Source organism: Amblyomma mixtum, chromosome 2 (assembly GCF_055824585.1).
Source record: "Amblyomma mixtum isolate Tamu chromosome 2, ASM5582458v1, whole genome shotgun sequence".
Classification (NCBI taxonomy): domain Eukaryota; kingdom Metazoa; phylum Arthropoda; class Arachnida; order Ixodida; family Ixodidae; genus Amblyomma; species Amblyomma mixtum.
The window spans coordinates 20,811,401-20,829,013 of record NC_143013.1 but is presented as its reverse complement, the minus strand read 5'-3'; the positions used below and the strand labels follow the sequence as shown (position 1 = coordinate 20,829,013).

The 17,613-nt window shown below is 47.5% G+C and overlaps 2 protein-coding genes across 5 annotated transcripts in view; one reads left to right on the top strand and one right to left on the bottom strand.

Annotated features, from left to right (window-relative positions):
- Positions 1-24: 24 nt before the first annotated feature.
- Positions 25-8,226, top strand: LOC149358623 (uncharacterized). The gene is made up of 3 exons (XM_089570769.1): positions 25-1,027; positions 4,644-4,818; positions 7,250-8,226. Exons 1-3 carry the CDS (start codon positions 730-732, stop codon positions 8,136-8,138), a joined length of 1,362 nt encoding a protein of 453 aa, XP_089426895.1. The 5' UTR covers positions 25-729; the 3' UTR covers positions 8,139-8,226.
- Positions 3,271-17,613, bottom strand: part of LOC149358622 (medium-chain acyl-CoA ligase ACSF2, mitochondrial-like) — a 37,779-nt gene continuing 23,436 nt past the window's right edge. For 3 of the 4 annotated variants that reach the window (XM_089570765.1, XM_089570766.1, XM_089570768.1), the window contains 4 exons: positions 17,333-17,478; positions 16,259-16,400; positions 11,326-11,436; positions 10,568-10,825 (listed from right to left, as the gene is read on the bottom strand). In XM_089570765.1, the coding sequence (XP_089426891.1) occupies positions 10,706-10,825; positions 11,326-11,436; positions 16,259-16,400; positions 17,333-17,478 (519 nt within the window). In that variant the 3' untranslated portion in view covers positions 10,568-10,705. Of the gene's footprint in view, positions 3,320-10,567; positions 10,826-11,325; positions 11,437-16,258; positions 16,401-17,332; positions 17,479-17,613 lie in introns of those variants that run through there. The other variant, XM_089570767.1, reaches the window with a different exon arrangement.

Below are 17,613 nucleotides of genomic sequence, written 5' to 3'. Positions count from 1 at the left end.
CTGCGCCCCGATAACATAGCGGCGTGTTTACCTTTCTATGGGAGCTCCGGCAGCGGTGGCGTGCTCGGCGCGACGCTCTCCGCCAGCGCCAGTGTATGCTTAAAGAAGGACGACGAGCAGGTAAGTGGCATGTACAAAGTATAACACGGGTACCCGCTCAAAAGTAAGTATATGTTAAGGGACTGCCCAGGCTACCACTAAGTCGGGAAAATGCATCTCAAGACACATGTCACCACATACAGTGAATGGACTACACCAAGGAACGACGCTTGCTACCACGCTGCCGCCCGTTTGGGAGTTCGCACGTGTCAGGCGTTGACCACCATGTTGTAACCTCCCTATCCCCACTTCCCCTCTCCCATAAATAAGCCTTCGTGCCAGCACCATTTTAGTAAAGAAGTACTATCAAAACATCTATTACACTAAAATGTATTCTTCACTCTCACACGCCAGCGAACGCCTAAACAGTCTCGTGACCATCCTAACAGGAGCTTAATCGAGCGTTTCGCTTCCTACATAGTTCCTCGACGCGTTTATCGCGCCTCCGCCACTGCTGCCGGTGTGAACTGCCGACGTCAGCGCTCCACAGACCCTCACTGAAGCTGATAGCCTGTTAGGTATTGATAACAGTCGGAGAGCACTCCATCTCTCCGTCGGGCGGGCGAACGTTGAGCAACGCTGACTGAGCTCCGCGCTGCGTTTGTATTACACGGCCATACGATCTACAGCATGTCGGCTGACAACAATAAGTCGCCGTCAGCCAGCGGCCCCGTCGAGCTGGTGCCGTCGGCTCGCGGCGGCATGAAGGCCAAGTACGACGGTCGGACATTCAGGCTTGTGAGGAACAACAGCGTACGCTACTACTGGAACTGCGACCTGCGCCACTGCAGCTCGCGACTCATCACCGACGCGTTCGGCAAGGAGCACATGGTGTACGGCTTTCGGCCCCACGACGAGGACGAGCATCGGCGTGCGGAGAGTAGCAAAAAGAGGCGACGCTCGGAGGCGACCCACAAGCAGCAGGTAAGTGTACTACGTCGCCTGATCCGTCCCTGCTGTACGTTTGGATCGAAAGCTATTCGCAATAGCGCGAGGAAAACTTTTAAAGTCTTCTTCTTTTGCCGGAAGAGGCCGCTGTGCGCAAGCATCGGGAGCCCTGCGAGTCGGCGGAAGCCTCGCGCAATGCTTCGGAGGGTCAACAACTGCGCCCCGCGCCGCACCAGTCGCATTGAATGATGTATAGTTTGGTATTCCTGACCGGTTCATTTTTTTCTGACCAGTGCAAACTGTTCCGACGATACGAATCGATGTCACATTTAAAGAACTTAACGGTCCTTGTTGCCCAGCTACAATGCGGCTTGGTTCACCTGCCCGTACACTGCTTTTGTCCGCGTCTTGCACGGTACGGAAACATAGTGGTTGACTCTCCCGCAATGGCTTGGGGTTCTGTCAGTATTCAGTAAGGAGTATTTTGTAAAGTCTTGCCCGCGATTTCAGAAGTCTTAAGAATTAACAAAAATAGTCATGCTGTTCTGGCTACTTCCCGCGAGGTGGCAGCACGAGCCGGAACGGTGATAGCGGCCTGAGACGCTGTCAGCCTATCAGCAGCGGAAGATGGTGGCAGGAACTCCTCCCAGGTTTGTTCAAATTCTGAAAAGGCCGAGAACCCCTCGCCCCCACTGCAGCCCACACACACGCTCTTTATTGAAAAATGACCACGGGTACCAAATCAACTGGACACCATTTATGCTACATGCACCGAATAGAGTACAAGCATGTGTAAATACTTTTTCAGCATGGCGAAAAGAATGGCATTCTCGTTCGCAACAAACAATTGCTAATTCATGTATGCAATATACCGGGAATCATATGAATGCATAGACCGCACTTCCTGACTCACAAGGAGCGGTGTGCGCTGCCAAAGCGCGTGAATCGGCATAAGAGCGAAGGAAACGCGCAACTCTTGTCTGAAGTCGCATTGCCTGCACAAGACACGCAGCCGCTGACCACGATAAGTTTTCAGCTGCGGCATTTCCCATTATTGACTTCTAGAGATTTACATATTTGGCATATTTTATAGCCATCCCCTGTGCACAAATTACTGGTGCATTCGTGCTCTAACACCACGTACAACATAGCATATTTTAGTCTGAGTTCTTTCATAACTAATTTAACACTGATACTTTCCTTAATTTTTCGAAATAAACGAGAAACTGCACTTGGTCGCGGGCAGCGTTTTTGGATCGGTTCTTAGATTCTCACATGGCGATCTCAAGCAGCCAGTCTGACAAGCAGCGCCACCTGCCGGCATACGAAGTAAATGACGTCGGTCTCGGGCGGGTTCAGCGGTTCTTTTAAAAGTTTTTCTCATATTTTCGCGGCGTTTTTTTCAGTTCGCGAAGCGACGACTCTTCGCGACAGGAGGAAAAATCTCTGCCTCTCCCGTAACCGAGAGTAGAGTAAGCATGAAATGTTTACGGGCCTAATGTCATCACGGTGGACACCCGAACCGCACCGTACAGGAAGGGAGGAACGCCACCACCCGTTCAGCGCGATGCCTTGCCATTTGAACGCAAGGTTTTTTGAGGAAAGGAAATGGCGCAGTAATTCTCTGCCATCTCGGTGGACACCCGAACCACCCCGTAATGGAAGGGAGGAAGCCACCACCCGTTCGGCGCGATGCCTTGCCCTTTGAACGCAGCGCTTCTCCCCCGGGCCCCTGTGCACCTGCGCGGTTTTGCTTCGATGCGTGAAGCCCCTAAGTGATCACGTATGACAACGAAGTGTATCGTGGCATTTATGTGCTTTTTGCACGCGTTATTAGAAATCGGAAATTATAATTCCGTGCATTATCAAACGCACAGCGACTGATATCTTGATAAACATTGAGAAGGCACTGGCAGCAGTTATTTTTTGTGACTCCTTTGGAGACCAACCGGCGCTTGCATGCCGGTCGCGTAGGAGGGCTTAGAGAGTCTCGTTAAATCTCGTTAAGTCTCGTACTGTGCCCGGATGTTCTCGTTTCAGAGCCCGGATGAGTGGATTTCAGTGCCCGGATGATGGCTCTCGGTCTCGGCGTGACGTCACCACACTGCCGACAACGGGGGCTAAAAGCATTTCATGCTTAAAAAATTTTAATGAGAGAAGTCGGTCGGTGGTATCATGGCCCTGGCAGGGTAAAAAATGGGACGAAGTGGCTTCTTCAGTGACTGACTGAATATGTTATGTATTAAATGTCCTTCCCGTGCACTTCGCTAGCGGCGTCTGTGCTGACGAGTGGCCCCACCGTTGTCATTCACAGTGTCCTAGGCGGATTCATCTTAAAAGCAACTGCTCAAGTTGCCCATCTGTTGACCCAGGCCATCGGTTGAGTCTTAATCGGCAAGGGGCGCAGCCTGTTTAATTGGTGGCCCGGGTAATCATTGAAAACTGCACTCGAAGCCTACAATCACTCTAAACAGAAACGAGTAAAAAGGGTTTCAACTGTCCTCTAGCGCACACCCTTTCTTAAAAAGGTGTGCGCTAGAGGACAGTTCACTCCCTTTTTTACTCCCATTTAGGTGTATTGGTGTTTAGAGTGATGGAAAATCCAGGCAGTGGCGATGATAACTTCCCAAAGAAGGTCGACAATAACTCGGTGCTTTTTGGGTGATGTTCGAGTGCTAGCCCGAATAGGGCACTAGTTTTAGCAGTAGAATTTTTAAAGATCTGCCTTTAAACATGAAGTTTCACAGATAAGCAATACACGCGCTTCAATCATTGGAAGTTATGTTGCAGGCTTTGACGGAAAGAGTAAGTGGTAGGTTTTAATGATGGAAAAAGCAGTAATATAGTATATTCAAAGTAGCTCACTAATTACGTCTATGGTTCTTGAATAAACAGTTAGATGCAGCTATTTCGCGTTACGCGACCTGCATCATCCACTTGCGATTCACATGACTCGCAGTGGTAAGCATCCAGTCCCTTCCGTCACTTCAGCCTCCACAGGCAGCTAACGCGTCTCAGGCTGTGGTGCACGTCGTAAACGGGAAGTCTCTGCAGCGCAGGTGGTGATAACGTTTGTTTATAGAAGCAGCTGTATCAGCCTCGACCCCTGAGAAGCGTTGTGTGGCTATAAAGGAGTCGCATAACTATCACTTTCACACCGTATCCGACGGATAGCTCTGGCTTCGCTCACGGTGAGCGGACAGTGTGCGTGGCTCTTCTAGGTATAATCAGCCGCAGGCACTGGAATCCCCGCTCTGCCAAGTTTTTCTGGAAATCGAAGCGACTACCTTGTCAAATTTTTACTCGATTCCTATTTCGTTTACAGTTCATGTCTGCTAATCATTAGCTGAATGATAATTTCTAATTAATCATGTTAATAATATTAACTAATATCACCTGGGCTCGCAAAACGAATTGCCATTGATTTTTTAACGAATTCTTCAGTTTCTTTTTAATTCTTTAAGAGTTCATGTTTTAGAATTATTATGACTTTAGATCCCGATTCCTAGGCAATACCTCACAGTGGATGCGTGCCATTTTCCGTTTGAGGAAACCAGCATGAGTATGTCAGCACCCTGATTGCTGGCCGCTTAGCTTTCGCCCAGCTAGAGACCTGGTCGCGTTCCAGAGCTGATTATGTGCTTAATTGCTTGCAGCCGCGCTCAGGAGGATTAAGGACTGCGACTACGTGCTTGAGAAGGAGGAAGGAAACACGCAGTTCTGGCGCTGCAAGTTTGTGAAGTGCACAGGGCGGTGCCGCACCAACTGCGACGGAGTGCTGGTGGTCGGGCCGTCGCCGCACCTGGCGGAGGTGCACGCCAATCATTCAGCGTGAGTGCTTCGATCGTGTCGCCTTCCCGTTCGTATATGAGTGTCCGCATTCTTAGCGAACTCCTGCACTTCAGTATAGGGGAATAACACTACACACACTGCACGCCACATACACCACACCGCATTATTTCGTCAAAAGACTCTGTTTCCGGCGGGTTGCAAATTGTTGGAATAACCTCCGGATATAACAACAATGCTATAGGTGTTTGTTAGTTTAGTCGCGAAGTTTGATGAATAGGCTATACCAGCTATACGGTGGGGAGGCGGTTAGAGTTAGTGACTGGTGTGTATATATATATATATATATATATATATACATATATACATATATACATATATACATATATACATATATACATATACATATATATATACATATATATATACATATACATATACATATACATATATACATATATATATACATATACATATGTATATATATATATATGTATTGCAATGAAGAAAGTGCGCCAGCACCAGCGACGACGAAGCGATTTGTGCGTCCTCCGATACCGGCGGCCGCGCGCGTGGAGAGCTCGAGCTCGCTCTTGGTTCTGTCCTGGTGCCGCCGCTACTCGACCAGCCTGTACCATCGCTTCGCTGCCAGTTCTTCGAGTTTTCCAATAAGCCCCTCTTCAATATATATATATATATGAGTCGACGTTGAGGCAGAGATCGGTGTGAATCCCTGCCGCGAGCTGGACTTTTAGACTAGTACGTTATTCTGCACGAAACGCGAAATCGTATGCCATCAGCTGACACTGCATGCACTGTAGCTATTTCAGTGTTCATCTAATGCTAATTATCCCTTCTAGCCTCCTAAGTACTGAACAGGCACATTGGGGCACACACGCACACGCCTTGTTTCTTGCATTTGCCGCATGTCGACGGTTTTCTCCGTGTCGAAAAATACGCCACAGCCGTTCCCAAAATACAACAGAAATTTCTGTCGTCCTGTCGCTCGGACACATTTTTCTGTCGTATTGCGAAGTCGTCTGTTGTTGCGACAGAACTGGCTCTGTCGATACGACAGGAGACTGCTCAATACTACAAAAAATCCTGTTGTTTATATGGGAATTTCTGTCGTTAGGTTCGAAACTACAATAAGAAAGTGCGTTGGGACAACAGAAAATTTTCTATTGTGTTTTTAGATGGGGAGATGCGCGCCGCACAGTATTTTGCCAGATACCACCCGCGTGAAATAAAAACGAACATTTCCCACTGAAAAATAATAATCACAGTAGTAGTAGGACGTTTTCTATTAGCAAATGGAAAAAAAAAAGAAACGGCTGCGATTTTGACAAGTTGTTACCGATTCATTTTTAAACAGCGCGGGAAGACAGGACGGACGAAAGACTCGTGTTGCGCGTTCTTTCTTTCGTTTGTTCCGTCTTCCTGCGCCGTTTAAGAACGAAAGAAATGGCCGCGGGCTCGATACGCAACTCCCTCACTGAACGGTGGGCGCCTGTGATATCCAGCGTCCAGGAATAGCCACAGCAGCAGTGTTTTCGCACAGAAAGAGGGCACATGCTTACCCAATTAAGCTATTCGCTCGGCTAGTGGACACGTTGCCTACAACAGCCATCAGGAGCGCCACGATTTTTTCTGAATCGCTAAAGTTCACTGAGCACGAACGTGCACTCAGTTCGTGGCATGCACGCCAGTGGGCGCCTCCCGTGGCAGCCAAAGTACTGTGGAGCCACAGAGATGGCGCCACAGCGCTCTCAACATGATGGCACCCAGTGTTTTGTCCACATTCTCGTCTGTGAGATACGAAAAAAAATCAGGTACAGGTGCCGCCATCAACGGCCGCTTTTGCAAGTAAACTGCGTGCGTGGAAAGAGACTTGTTTGCGCGAATCTTCGAGGCTATGTTACACCGCCATTCACTTCAAAACGGCGGAAACCAGTCCTGCCGAGTCGGTGTGGACTAAAATTTGTCGAGTAGCTGAAGGATTTTTAAATTTAATTTTACTGAGTCATAAATGGGCTTCCTGCAGCCAGAAAAACAGTAGCGTACCTAGGAAGAGCCAGACAATTAATTTTTGCTAAGAACGATAATTGGTTGGAGTGGTCCTCAGTCTATCTTTAACCGTACAGTCCATATTACAGCGCGTTATATTCCTGAAAGCCCACCCCGAGAAAAGTGCTGCAGAATGCCAACGCATTAAATGCTTGTGTCTGTAACCGGAGCTGCTGCTTTATATGCCAAATATTATGTGCAGAATTACATATGGTCTTAACCGCGGTTCAGTCTCAATTTTTAACGCACTTCGTCTTCTTTCGTGTAGGGAAGCTAAAGGGCTGTAATTATCTTGGCTTTTAGCTGCTCGTCTTTTCTCAGATCGTTTCTCATAAATCTTGAAACCACACGAATGGTTTCCCTAGTGCCCATTTAGAGTTCTCTCTATTCTATTTGGTTTCGACAGGACTCCTGAGGCCACTGACTCGACAAATGTTGTGAAGCGCGACTACCTTGAAGGTGATCTGCCAGACATCCGCCAGGGCTCTGAAGATGCCTACCGCGAGGGGCGCCTGCAACAGAATCAAGAAAGGCAGGAACACGAGCACGAGCAGAAGCAACAGCAGAAGGAGGACGAGGAGACGACGGATGATGATGCTGGTAAGGAGAATGACGAAGAGAAGCGAAAGCAGGAACAAGAAGGCCAAAGCTGCAGACCTTCGATCGTCGTCAAGCTCGTCCTCGACTCAAAACAGTCCTGGGGTATCAAATGGCCGTCGAGGCCGTCGTCTGTGTCGCCAGCTGCGACCACGGACGATATCGGCCGCGAGGACTCCAGCGAGCGTACAACGAACGCAAGGGGCAGTGTCACCAACCTTTCGGTCAACATGGATCAGGTCATGCCGTTGACCAAACAGGAGAAGGCTAACGTCACCGTTCATGACGTTGATCGCGTTGACATGCCCGCCTCCGAAGACGACGACGGAGACGATGCTGAAGATTCAAGCGCTGACAGCGAATGCGATGATGTCGGCGAGGATGATGTCAAGACCTCTCAGTTGGACGCGGACAACACAAATAAAAACAATGACGACGCCAACGATGCGTGGTCGTACAAGGGTGCCGACAGCGGGGTCCAGAATCGGAGTCACGCGCCAAGCGCTGATTATCAGGATCAGTGTGAAGAAACGCTGGAGATGACTTTTGACAGCCGTGAGTTTGAGCTGCGAGCGAGCATCCTCGTCCAGATGCGTCGTCTTCTCGAGGCTGAAAGTCAACTGGCGAGCCAAAAGCGTCAGGTTGAGGTTTTACGAAAGAGCATTTTGAAGCGACAGCGCAAGACTCTGGACAAGTAACCCCCAATTGACGCAGCGCATTTGCGTTGATAGTGCACTGCAGAATGGCAGGTTTGAAGGGTTACCCATAAAAGCTGAAAGCATTGCCGGTTGGGTGCCTTAAATGCTCCCGTGAAACACTTTTTGGACATTTTAAGTCGACTATCTCAGGGCTGCAAGTGTTGTGCCGCTGCTTGTGTCGTAGGCATTATGTGATGCCGGAGGGCCTATTTGCCAAATGCAGCCAATACAGCCAGCGATGGCAGCGATGACAACGCCGCTCAGCGCCGGTTAGCAGCCGCATCGACTCTCTGAAATAACGCTTCAAAAACGCCTTGGCATCGGCGTTGTGTATTAGCGGCCCAGGTTCTGGCGCAGCAGAACTGAGCTTTTCGATCAAATGTTTAGCGAAATCCCTCAAGGTGGAGTAGATTTGAAGTAACGAGTAATTACTCATTGACATCCACCCAAGCGCAGCCATACGGCTACAAAGGAAAGCTATACTACCTTCTCAGAAACTTCGTTGTTAACGAAACATTTTCCTGCACCGGAGTTAGAACCCGGGACCACCGCTTCACAGAAGTAGTAGTCGTATGGGTGCGTTTGGGTGGACGCCAATGAGTAATTACTCCCTTACTTCAACTGAGCTTTTCCAAGCTCGGCTCGTAAAAGTAGTCTTCTCCACAAGCTCCGATGTTATGCGTGGAAGCGAACTAAAATTGCTGAGCTATGAACGTTGTAAATTTGCAGTTATCTTGGGAATAAAAAAGATATACATATGCCCTAAATAACAATTATTACCGTTATGCTAAGCTTTAACAGAAAAATACGAGCATTATTTGCAAACGGCGACCCGAAAGGCGCGGGTTCCATCCCGGCCGCGGCGATCGAATTTCAATGGAGGCGAACTTGTAGAGGCCCGTGTACTGTGCGATGTCAGTGCACGTTATAGAGCCCCAGGTGGCCGAAATTTCTGGAGCCCTTCGCTACGGCGTCCCTCATAGCCCGAGTTGCTTTGGGGCGTTAAAACCCCATAAACTAAACTAAACTATACTCCGCTGCGTTGGACGCGATGGCGTTTTTCGGTGGTATAGCTTTGACTCCATTGCAAGAAAAGTCTTCGAGGATTATAGGGGGGCGCGTGGTCATCACTGCGCTTGAAACGATGCAAACCTTCTGGGGCGAAGCCTGAACTAAAGACATCCAACATAGGGAAAACTTTTGAGCTCGCAAATACGGTGACAAAATGACTTTCAACTGCGGCTGCAAGCCTTACACAGGCCTCTGGGACCATTATGGGCATCGTTACGTATCCGTACTAGCTCTTGTTTCCTCTCCCCGCCTTTCTCTTCTATCTTTTCGCCTTCCCCCTCAATGAGGCACCAGATCCTTGTATTCTTTCCTACCGATGAAATTGGAGTACTAGAAATTTGCAGGTGTCATTTACAGGATTTATTTAGCTTTACACAAATGCGGTACTCGCTGTCACCAGGGTGTGGCCTCTGCTCGGAACTCGGCTACAGTCTCCGCCCGTTGTCTCCACTGCGTCCGCCGCGTCTCCTAGGAACCCTGCTTTCCCTCTGAGTTCCTTCCCCCCATGAGCCTTTCACGATCGCTGTCGCTCCCGTAGACTCTTCCCTCGCACCGGGAAGCCAAAAGGCTCATTGAGATCTTGGAAACGCACCGCTGTTGCACAGGCTCCCCTCACTGCGGGCAACGTTTTGCCGCGGCCGCTAAATATGATATCCTTATTCTGACCGACCCTCCGGCGCTTGCTCGCTTGCTACGCAGCGAAGTCAGCCCGCGAGCGCGCTAATGGGGAAGCCCAATCATGCGTTGCGATACGTGCCTCAAGGCTGAACTCAACATAGCTGGGGCTGGTCACGCTACAGCTGCGACGTGACGACGACGGGATTCCCTGTGCATGGCCTTTTAGCTGCTCTCATTGCAAGTTTATCCTGATGTACTAGCGGGATCAAGTTTACGGGACGCGTGTTCTCGGAAAAAAAGAAATATTGTAACTGTGCATTGTGACCCAGTCGCGTGGAACTACGAGGGAATAGAGCATGCATGATTCTCATACCTTGACTCATTTTGAGCGACTGGATTGTGAGACTACGCTGAAATTTTTTTCCGCATGAGAGCATCCCGTACACTTTTGAGTGCCTGACAGGTGTGTTCAATGATGTGTATAGAGCAGCCTTCGGTATATTCTCGCATACGGCAACGGTTGTGCTGTGAACATGCATTTCGCTCCCTTCGCATAATCTCACGACTCGTACACTTTCTTTGTCTCCAGCTTGTGCCGGAATAGAAATAAAGTATTTCTTTCTGTCGCTCAGAAGTGCACACACACACACGCACAAAGACAGATGGAGGCCCCTGTAACGTTTTTGAACCTCTCAAACTTCTTGACGTGTGAACTGTTGATAAAAATTTTCATACAAAAGTCATGTTTCGCCCCATTTTATTCTAGTCTAGCAATAAAAACACAAGTGGCTGGAAATCAAAGCGTTAAAAACTGAGGCAGTTTGTTGGTAAAAGCGCACTGTACAGCGTAAACCTTTTGGTGTTCGTGGTGTTAACACTCATAGGTTGAGCATCTTGCGGCTTTGCTCCCTCATGACGAACTTCTGTACTTTTCCCGACATCGTCTTCGGAAATGTGTCGACGAACAAAACATACTTTGGAATCTTGAAATGGCTAAGCTGTAACAAAAAAAAAAGTTAAAAATCATAACGGGATTATAGGCACCTACAGTCATGCACATTTATTTTCTACATTGCTGGCATTACGCGTATATACGCAGCCTATATTGCGGTTGGTATGAACTAAGCGCCTATGAGAGTAAAGCTTCTAATCTTCCCTTCATTCTCTATTTAAGAGTACATTGCAATGAATTCGTAGGTGATTCCATAATCCATGAAAACAATGAAACGAGCCTGAAAAGATTCCTAACAGATAGTGCTGACTCGTTTTAAATGTAGAGAATTACTAGTCGCAGGTAACTGAACGTGTTAACCTGGACTCCTTGCAGTTATTTTTTTTTCGGTGTAATTTTTAGCACTACGGTTCATGTTAGCAGTATGCAAACGCCTTCGGTGGGAGATTAGGTATTCAGGCCATGTTGTTTGAGAGCTGCGCTGCTCGGGAATACATAACGCAGTTAAAGGAGACAGGTACGAAATGTTAAGCGCTGGTAGCGTACCTTTCCCTTGCAGAAATTTTTTATGTCTTCTTCGGTGACGTTGCATCCCGCTTTCAACTTTATCCAGGCGCAAGCTTCTTCGCCGAGCCTCTCATCAGGAACGCCGACGACCTGCGGGTAATGCAAAAGAGCAATGGTTCTCTAAATAGAACCACCGTCTCTCACAGTAATGTGACTTTTAAACTATTAAAGCGAAAGCCTTTAATGCATCATCGTTGTCGACAGAAGGTTGTCAGCAGAGGTGACACGCTTTTCGGTTGGTCGAAATGGTTACGACGTCAGAGTGCGTGGATTCGAAGTAATGTGGTCACCTACGGATGCCTGACGCCCCCTTTTGGAGCAGACGACAGCTAATAAAAGATAGTTGTCATTCGCTCCGACAGGGGGCGTAAGGCGTCCGTGGGTGACCACATTACATATCTCATACAGTCTCGCAGTCAATGCCAAAAAGTGTGCCAGGAAAGGTTTGGTTTTTTGGTTTTTGTGGGGTTTAACGTCCCAAAGCGACTAAGGCTATGAGAGACGCCGTAGTGGAGGGCTTCGGAAATTTCGACCACCTGGGGTTCTTTAACGTGCACTGACATCGCACAGCACACGGGCCTCTAGAATTTCTCCTCCAAAGAAATTCTAGCCGCCGCGGCCGGGATCGAACCCGCGTCTTTTGGGCCAGCAGCCGAGCACCATAGCCACTGAGCCACCGCGGCGGCTGCCAGGAAAGGCTTTCGCCTTGAAGCACTTTAGAGAGCCAAAGTGCACCTGAATTTTTGGGGTTTTCGTAAATTAAATCTGAAGCACTGTGTGTAGCGCAGACATTAACACGTCAGGCTGAAGGAGGAAATTGCCCGAAGAATTTTACCGATCGAGCATAGGAGTACATCTCATTAGGAACCTTTTCGCATTAAATAGCCTTCTTATATACAACGACGCCAGGTGAAGCCATTACCAGTTCCAAACTCGAGCGATGAGAAACTTAACTCAGGTTGCTCTCTTCCTTTATCTGTCCAACATCATTGAGGTAGGGCCATCTCCAGTGAGTTTATTACTGAAGCACTGTTGCGAGTCTATCATCAAGCTTCGCGATAGTGAGAGTTGAGGTCAAGAAACGCAAAGCAAGTGATTCATATTCCTTATAAAAATGGTCTATTGACTGTCTATAGACTTTTTGTAGACTACTGTCTTTCTTTAGATATTGATTTTTGTCTGTTCCTATATAAACAGTCTATAGGCAAAACGTCTACAAAAAGCGCATGGCCGTAATTCTATAGATTGTCTATACACTGTATATAGAGTTTGTATTGCCTATAGACTAGACTATACGATTTTTCTATAGAAAGTCTATAGACTTCAATGACAAAAGTCTATGGCCAGTCTATAGACTCTGTAAAGAAGTCTTTATAAGGGATGTCAGACAAGTGCGCAAACGACGCGCGACTACTATGCATACGCCCCATATCTGTGAAGAACAAAAAAAGAAAGCCGAGGGAGCCATGCAAAGAATTGTATTTCATTTCAGTCAAGACATGCTGCCTTGATTTGAAAATGGCTTTACATTGAAATGTTCGCTGTTGGGAGAGAGCGACGGAGGCTTATTTAAAAGACAAAAGAGAAAAGGTCGTAGTTGAGAAGTTTTGTTTCTCTACTACACAAGAAGCAAAAGATTCAGGGGCGGTAAAACAACTTGTTTTCGTTTCTGCATGTATATAGGTGTAGTCTCTATGTACTTCGCGGTCTTGTCTTTCAGCAGCTCGGCGGCGTCTCTTCGCGAGACGTTCCTCTCGTTCTTCGGGCGTCTCGGCCGCCCGCTTAGCATTTCTCACCTCGTCTTCACACGACGCGGAAGCTAAGCTGTGCGCGGTCCGCCACCTGCGCCATCTGCCGGGCCAGCGTTGTACAGTGCGAGAGGTATTTTCAGTGGGTGCCGCATAATGGCGCTTCTACTATACGCCAAGCATGGAGGAAATTTAGCGGAAACGAAGAAAATTTGGTACTCGCTGGACTGCGACATCTATAATTAACATGTTCATATTTACTCATGTGAACCTTAATACATATCTAGAAGATGTTTTTAAGAACGGTGAATCTTTTAAGAACTGTGAAACATGTAATCGGTCAAAAACAGAAAACCACCGGTTTCTGGGCACTCAGAGGCTAGTCGAAGGCCGTTTTCTCTAAGCATTCCTGCTCCTTTCTTTATCAAAGCGCAGAAATACTAAGGCGGCACTCTCTAACATTCGTTAGATGTTGGGCATCCACCCCCCCCCCTCGCAAAAAAAAAAGAGGACAAACATTGCCTTGCCCGCACAGCCTCCTGCACAACACAACAGGCTGGCACTCGTAACAGTACCACCAATATTCAAAAAAGATGATGATAATATTACCGCACTGGAGTGTTTTCTCTTTCGAAGGGAGCAGTGGGAATGGTCGACCACCAGAGCTTTCCAACGACTTAATCCTTGGAAATGTTTGGTAATTAGTACAAATTTTACTAATACATGCATGGAACTCTGTGTGTGTGTCACGGCGAAGTTCGGATTCGGCCGAGCGTATGGGCAAGCTGGCAAACCGTATCGGCGGAGAGTAGAGGGATCACGCTTCTCACCTAGAGTTGCCAGGAACTGCAGCGTTAATTTAAAAGTTCTCTAACATTTATTAGGTCTTGAGCTAATTAGCACCTCCACGCTGACTTCACGATCTAGGGTTTCATCAGGCTCTCGCTGATGTTGTGAGGCAATGGTGCCCAATTATATCTTTTCTCAAGAGCACTGACGCCTTTGAGAGAGAAGCCTAAATCTTAAAGCACTAGCCCAAGCCCTGGTATTTTCGAAAACTTCTGGGAGCGGCCTTTCTGTACGAAACGTTTGCCTCGAGGTTCTCTTACATCAGGGAAGCTTCTATACAAGGTTTGTCCTCTCAGTGTGGAACTTGTCGCTCTTTTAAAGAAGTGGAATCGAGCACTAGGCTCCAAACTCGTGCCCTATTTGCACTTATAGGTGGCGCCTATAGGTGGCGCGACAGCATCACTCGCTTAATTAAAAAACACGAAAAAGCGTCGTAGAGAGTGAGGCAGCATTCAATGCTGGCCATATGACGCGAGAGGTCGCATCTACTCACAGCTTGGAACCATACAGCGCAAACGAAGACACGGGGCGAAGTAAACACTTCATGCGTCTCGTTTATTGCTCCGTGTTCCATTACTATGCGCTGCAATTATTAACATTCATTGCTTACTAGTCGGCTACCATGTACCGTAATGTCTGGTATACAGTTCGCGGGCTAGGCATGTTTAAAAATAGAATTTGTACGCTTTGCGGATTATCTGCAGGTGTAGAATATACATTACTTTTTTTTTGTAATATCTCCAAATACGGCATGAAATTGGCAACGCTTATTACATTACGAGGTTGTGAGATATGTCGCGCTGTGTGCGTCCACGTACTTTTCTATGTGCTGCTTGCACGCTGGGCTGCTGCAGGCCTCTATGTACCGGGCGCGGAAAATCTAGTAAAATAATTTGTTTTTCCGAAAATTCAGCCCTAGGGGCAATACACCGATTGACTGTGTGCCGGAAATCACGGTAAGTGACCACGTCATCAATGGGTTACTCCCGAACACAGCAACAAATGTAAACATCTTGGATGTTTCGGAAAATATTACTGTGCACAGGGGTGCTCCAAACCAAAATGTTTCATGAGGACTAAGATCAAAGCTCCTTCGACTCTTGACACTGAATCCAGACCTTTCAAACATGCAAATTCGACCTCTTTTACCGGCTGCTGCCTCGTTTCTGTTTTTTGGCGTACATGGGAATCTTGTGATGGTATGGCGCCGGCCTTCAGCCGTTCTCGCACAGGGCTCAGATCATTAATGGAAAGAATTCTAAATCATAAACTCGGGACGACGAATGTCACAACCAGTGGTGATACCACAAACAACTCAGATTACTCTAGTAGGAACCATTCTACAGAAGTGCCTTTCTTTAGACCCTAAAGCAGTGAACCGGACAGAAAGTGACTGATTACATGGTCATGTGCAGTGAGCACTTCTACAGAAAGGTCACTGCTTTAGGCTCTAAAACGCCCTCAGTTTTTTCTCCTTAGGGATGCTTTGTTGACTTATTATAGCACCTGACACTACAGGATGACTACACATACGATTTGTTTTCGCTTTTAGCGTCAGCGCGTTCATTGCGCGAAGGCTAGCTGCCTGCACTGGGAACGCCGATAATCGGTCGGCTGCTTCAGCGAAGGTGGCGCCACGATGCGGTTTTTCTCCGAAATATGCGAATAGGGTAAGTGCTGGCGTAGTCGCTTAGACGTTCTGGGGTCTACATGCGTGCGACAAGTCCAGACAGTCTTAAAATCTGAAGCACGAATGTTCATCGCGCATTTTCCAAGTTGGGTGCTGTAATTACAAGGGTGGCAACTACAAGCAATTTAAATTAGCAAGAGGGAAAAAAGAGAGAAGAACACATGAAAGGTATTTTTTTTTAACTACGAAGTTTCTGTGGAAGGTACATAGCTTTCCTTTGTAGCCGCATGGCTGCACTTAGGTGGATGCCAGTGAGCAACTTGATCCCTTTCTACAAACTTACTCCACCTTGGGGGATTCCCTTAAACTTTTTGACCGGTGTGGTGCATTCATTCGAGAAACCGGTGGTTGCTCGGTGGTGTCGAGATTCGCACCCAGTGCCTTCCGTTTAATAGGGAGTCTGTAGTGTAAGATGGCATACTGAAGTTGAGTTTTTTATGCACCAGCTGAACTGGCGTTATAAACCAAAGGTTCCCGTATTTGTGGCGTTAACTTCAAGATTACCAAGTAGCAGGCACAGACAAGTAATAGTAAAACTAAAACTGCATCGTTGACTGCGTTCTCTCTTACTGGGACTGACAGCTGTGTCGCAATAGCCGAGTGTTCTCACTCAGTGGCCCTTCACCTGCACTTCTTCGACCGCCGGGTGAGAGTAGAGAAACTCCTCGATCTCCTGCGGGTAGACATTCTCCCCTCCGCGGATGATCATGTCCTTGATGCGCCCCATGATGGTCACTCGGCCGTCTTCCGACATGGTTGCCTCGTCCCTGCGTTAGTCGAACCGTTAACTCCACCCTTCCTGCCACTTATACAGCCAAGACGCAACTCAGGACACGAAACAACGCACACGTGCACGCAGCGCTGTTCTGTTCCAGTGCTGCTAAACAATTGCTAAAAGACAATCTCCGAACCCGTATTGCGCTACAGAGTGTACCTTAAGCTGAGTACGTGAGTAAGAAAATGCTAATATCAATCAACTAAGTTAAGTATCAGAAGCAAGAAAGGGAATCTCTCAAAGGGAAGCTAACTAAAAAAAATGTAATAAATACTAACAGTGCCGATGAAATAAAACAACGAATCTCTTCAGGGAAACACGAGTTGGCTTTCACTGTACGTTAAAAGGAATCATTCAACCAAATTGTGCGGCTCTTTTCTTTGTAAGGGAAAGGCAAATAGTTCAAATGTACACAAAAAGGCACGCAAATCTATTTGCTTCATATGTATAACTGGCACTTTCTCAAGCGGCAGCTCCTTAAGACTGGGCTGATCGCAACAGATGTCTAATTTTAGAACCCTTACGCGGACAACTGCGGTGCACGTTCAATGTAGTCGTCAATGCAAACACCAAAAAAATTCAGAACAGACAATTCTACACAGGATTTATGTGACCTCCTGAGCCTTTTCAACAATGTGGGCCTGTTTGGCTTTTTTTTTCTGGCCTTTACCTTCACTTGTCTTCTGTCTCGTCAAGCGTTTGAATTGGCATATTATGGTACGGAGTGCTAACGGGATTTAACGTCCACAGGCGACACATGGGCTATGAGGGCCACCGTAGAGGGGCCATTAATGTCAACCATCTGGGGCTCTTGAAGTGCACTGACATCGCACATTACACGGGTCTTATGAGCTCATGAAATAATCGTAGCGGCGGTACCACTTACCCCGTGTGGTACCACTTACCCCGTGTGGTACCACTTACCCCGTGTGGTACCACCCATTGCGGACAGCTTCTCGCGTGTTCTTCTCATCCTTGTAGTAGCCCATGAAGACCAGATAGCCGCGAGTGCAAACCTCTCCTCTCTCGTTTGTGGGCACTATCCGGTTTTCTTTGTCGACGATTTTCACCTTGGTGAAAGAAGAAAAAACAAACAAGTAAATTGTCTGCTGCCAGCACAGACTAGAGAGGGAAGTTCACTCCAGAATTGTTTTGAATACATCCCCAATACCGTACAAACATGATATAGCCGTTGTCTGATGGTC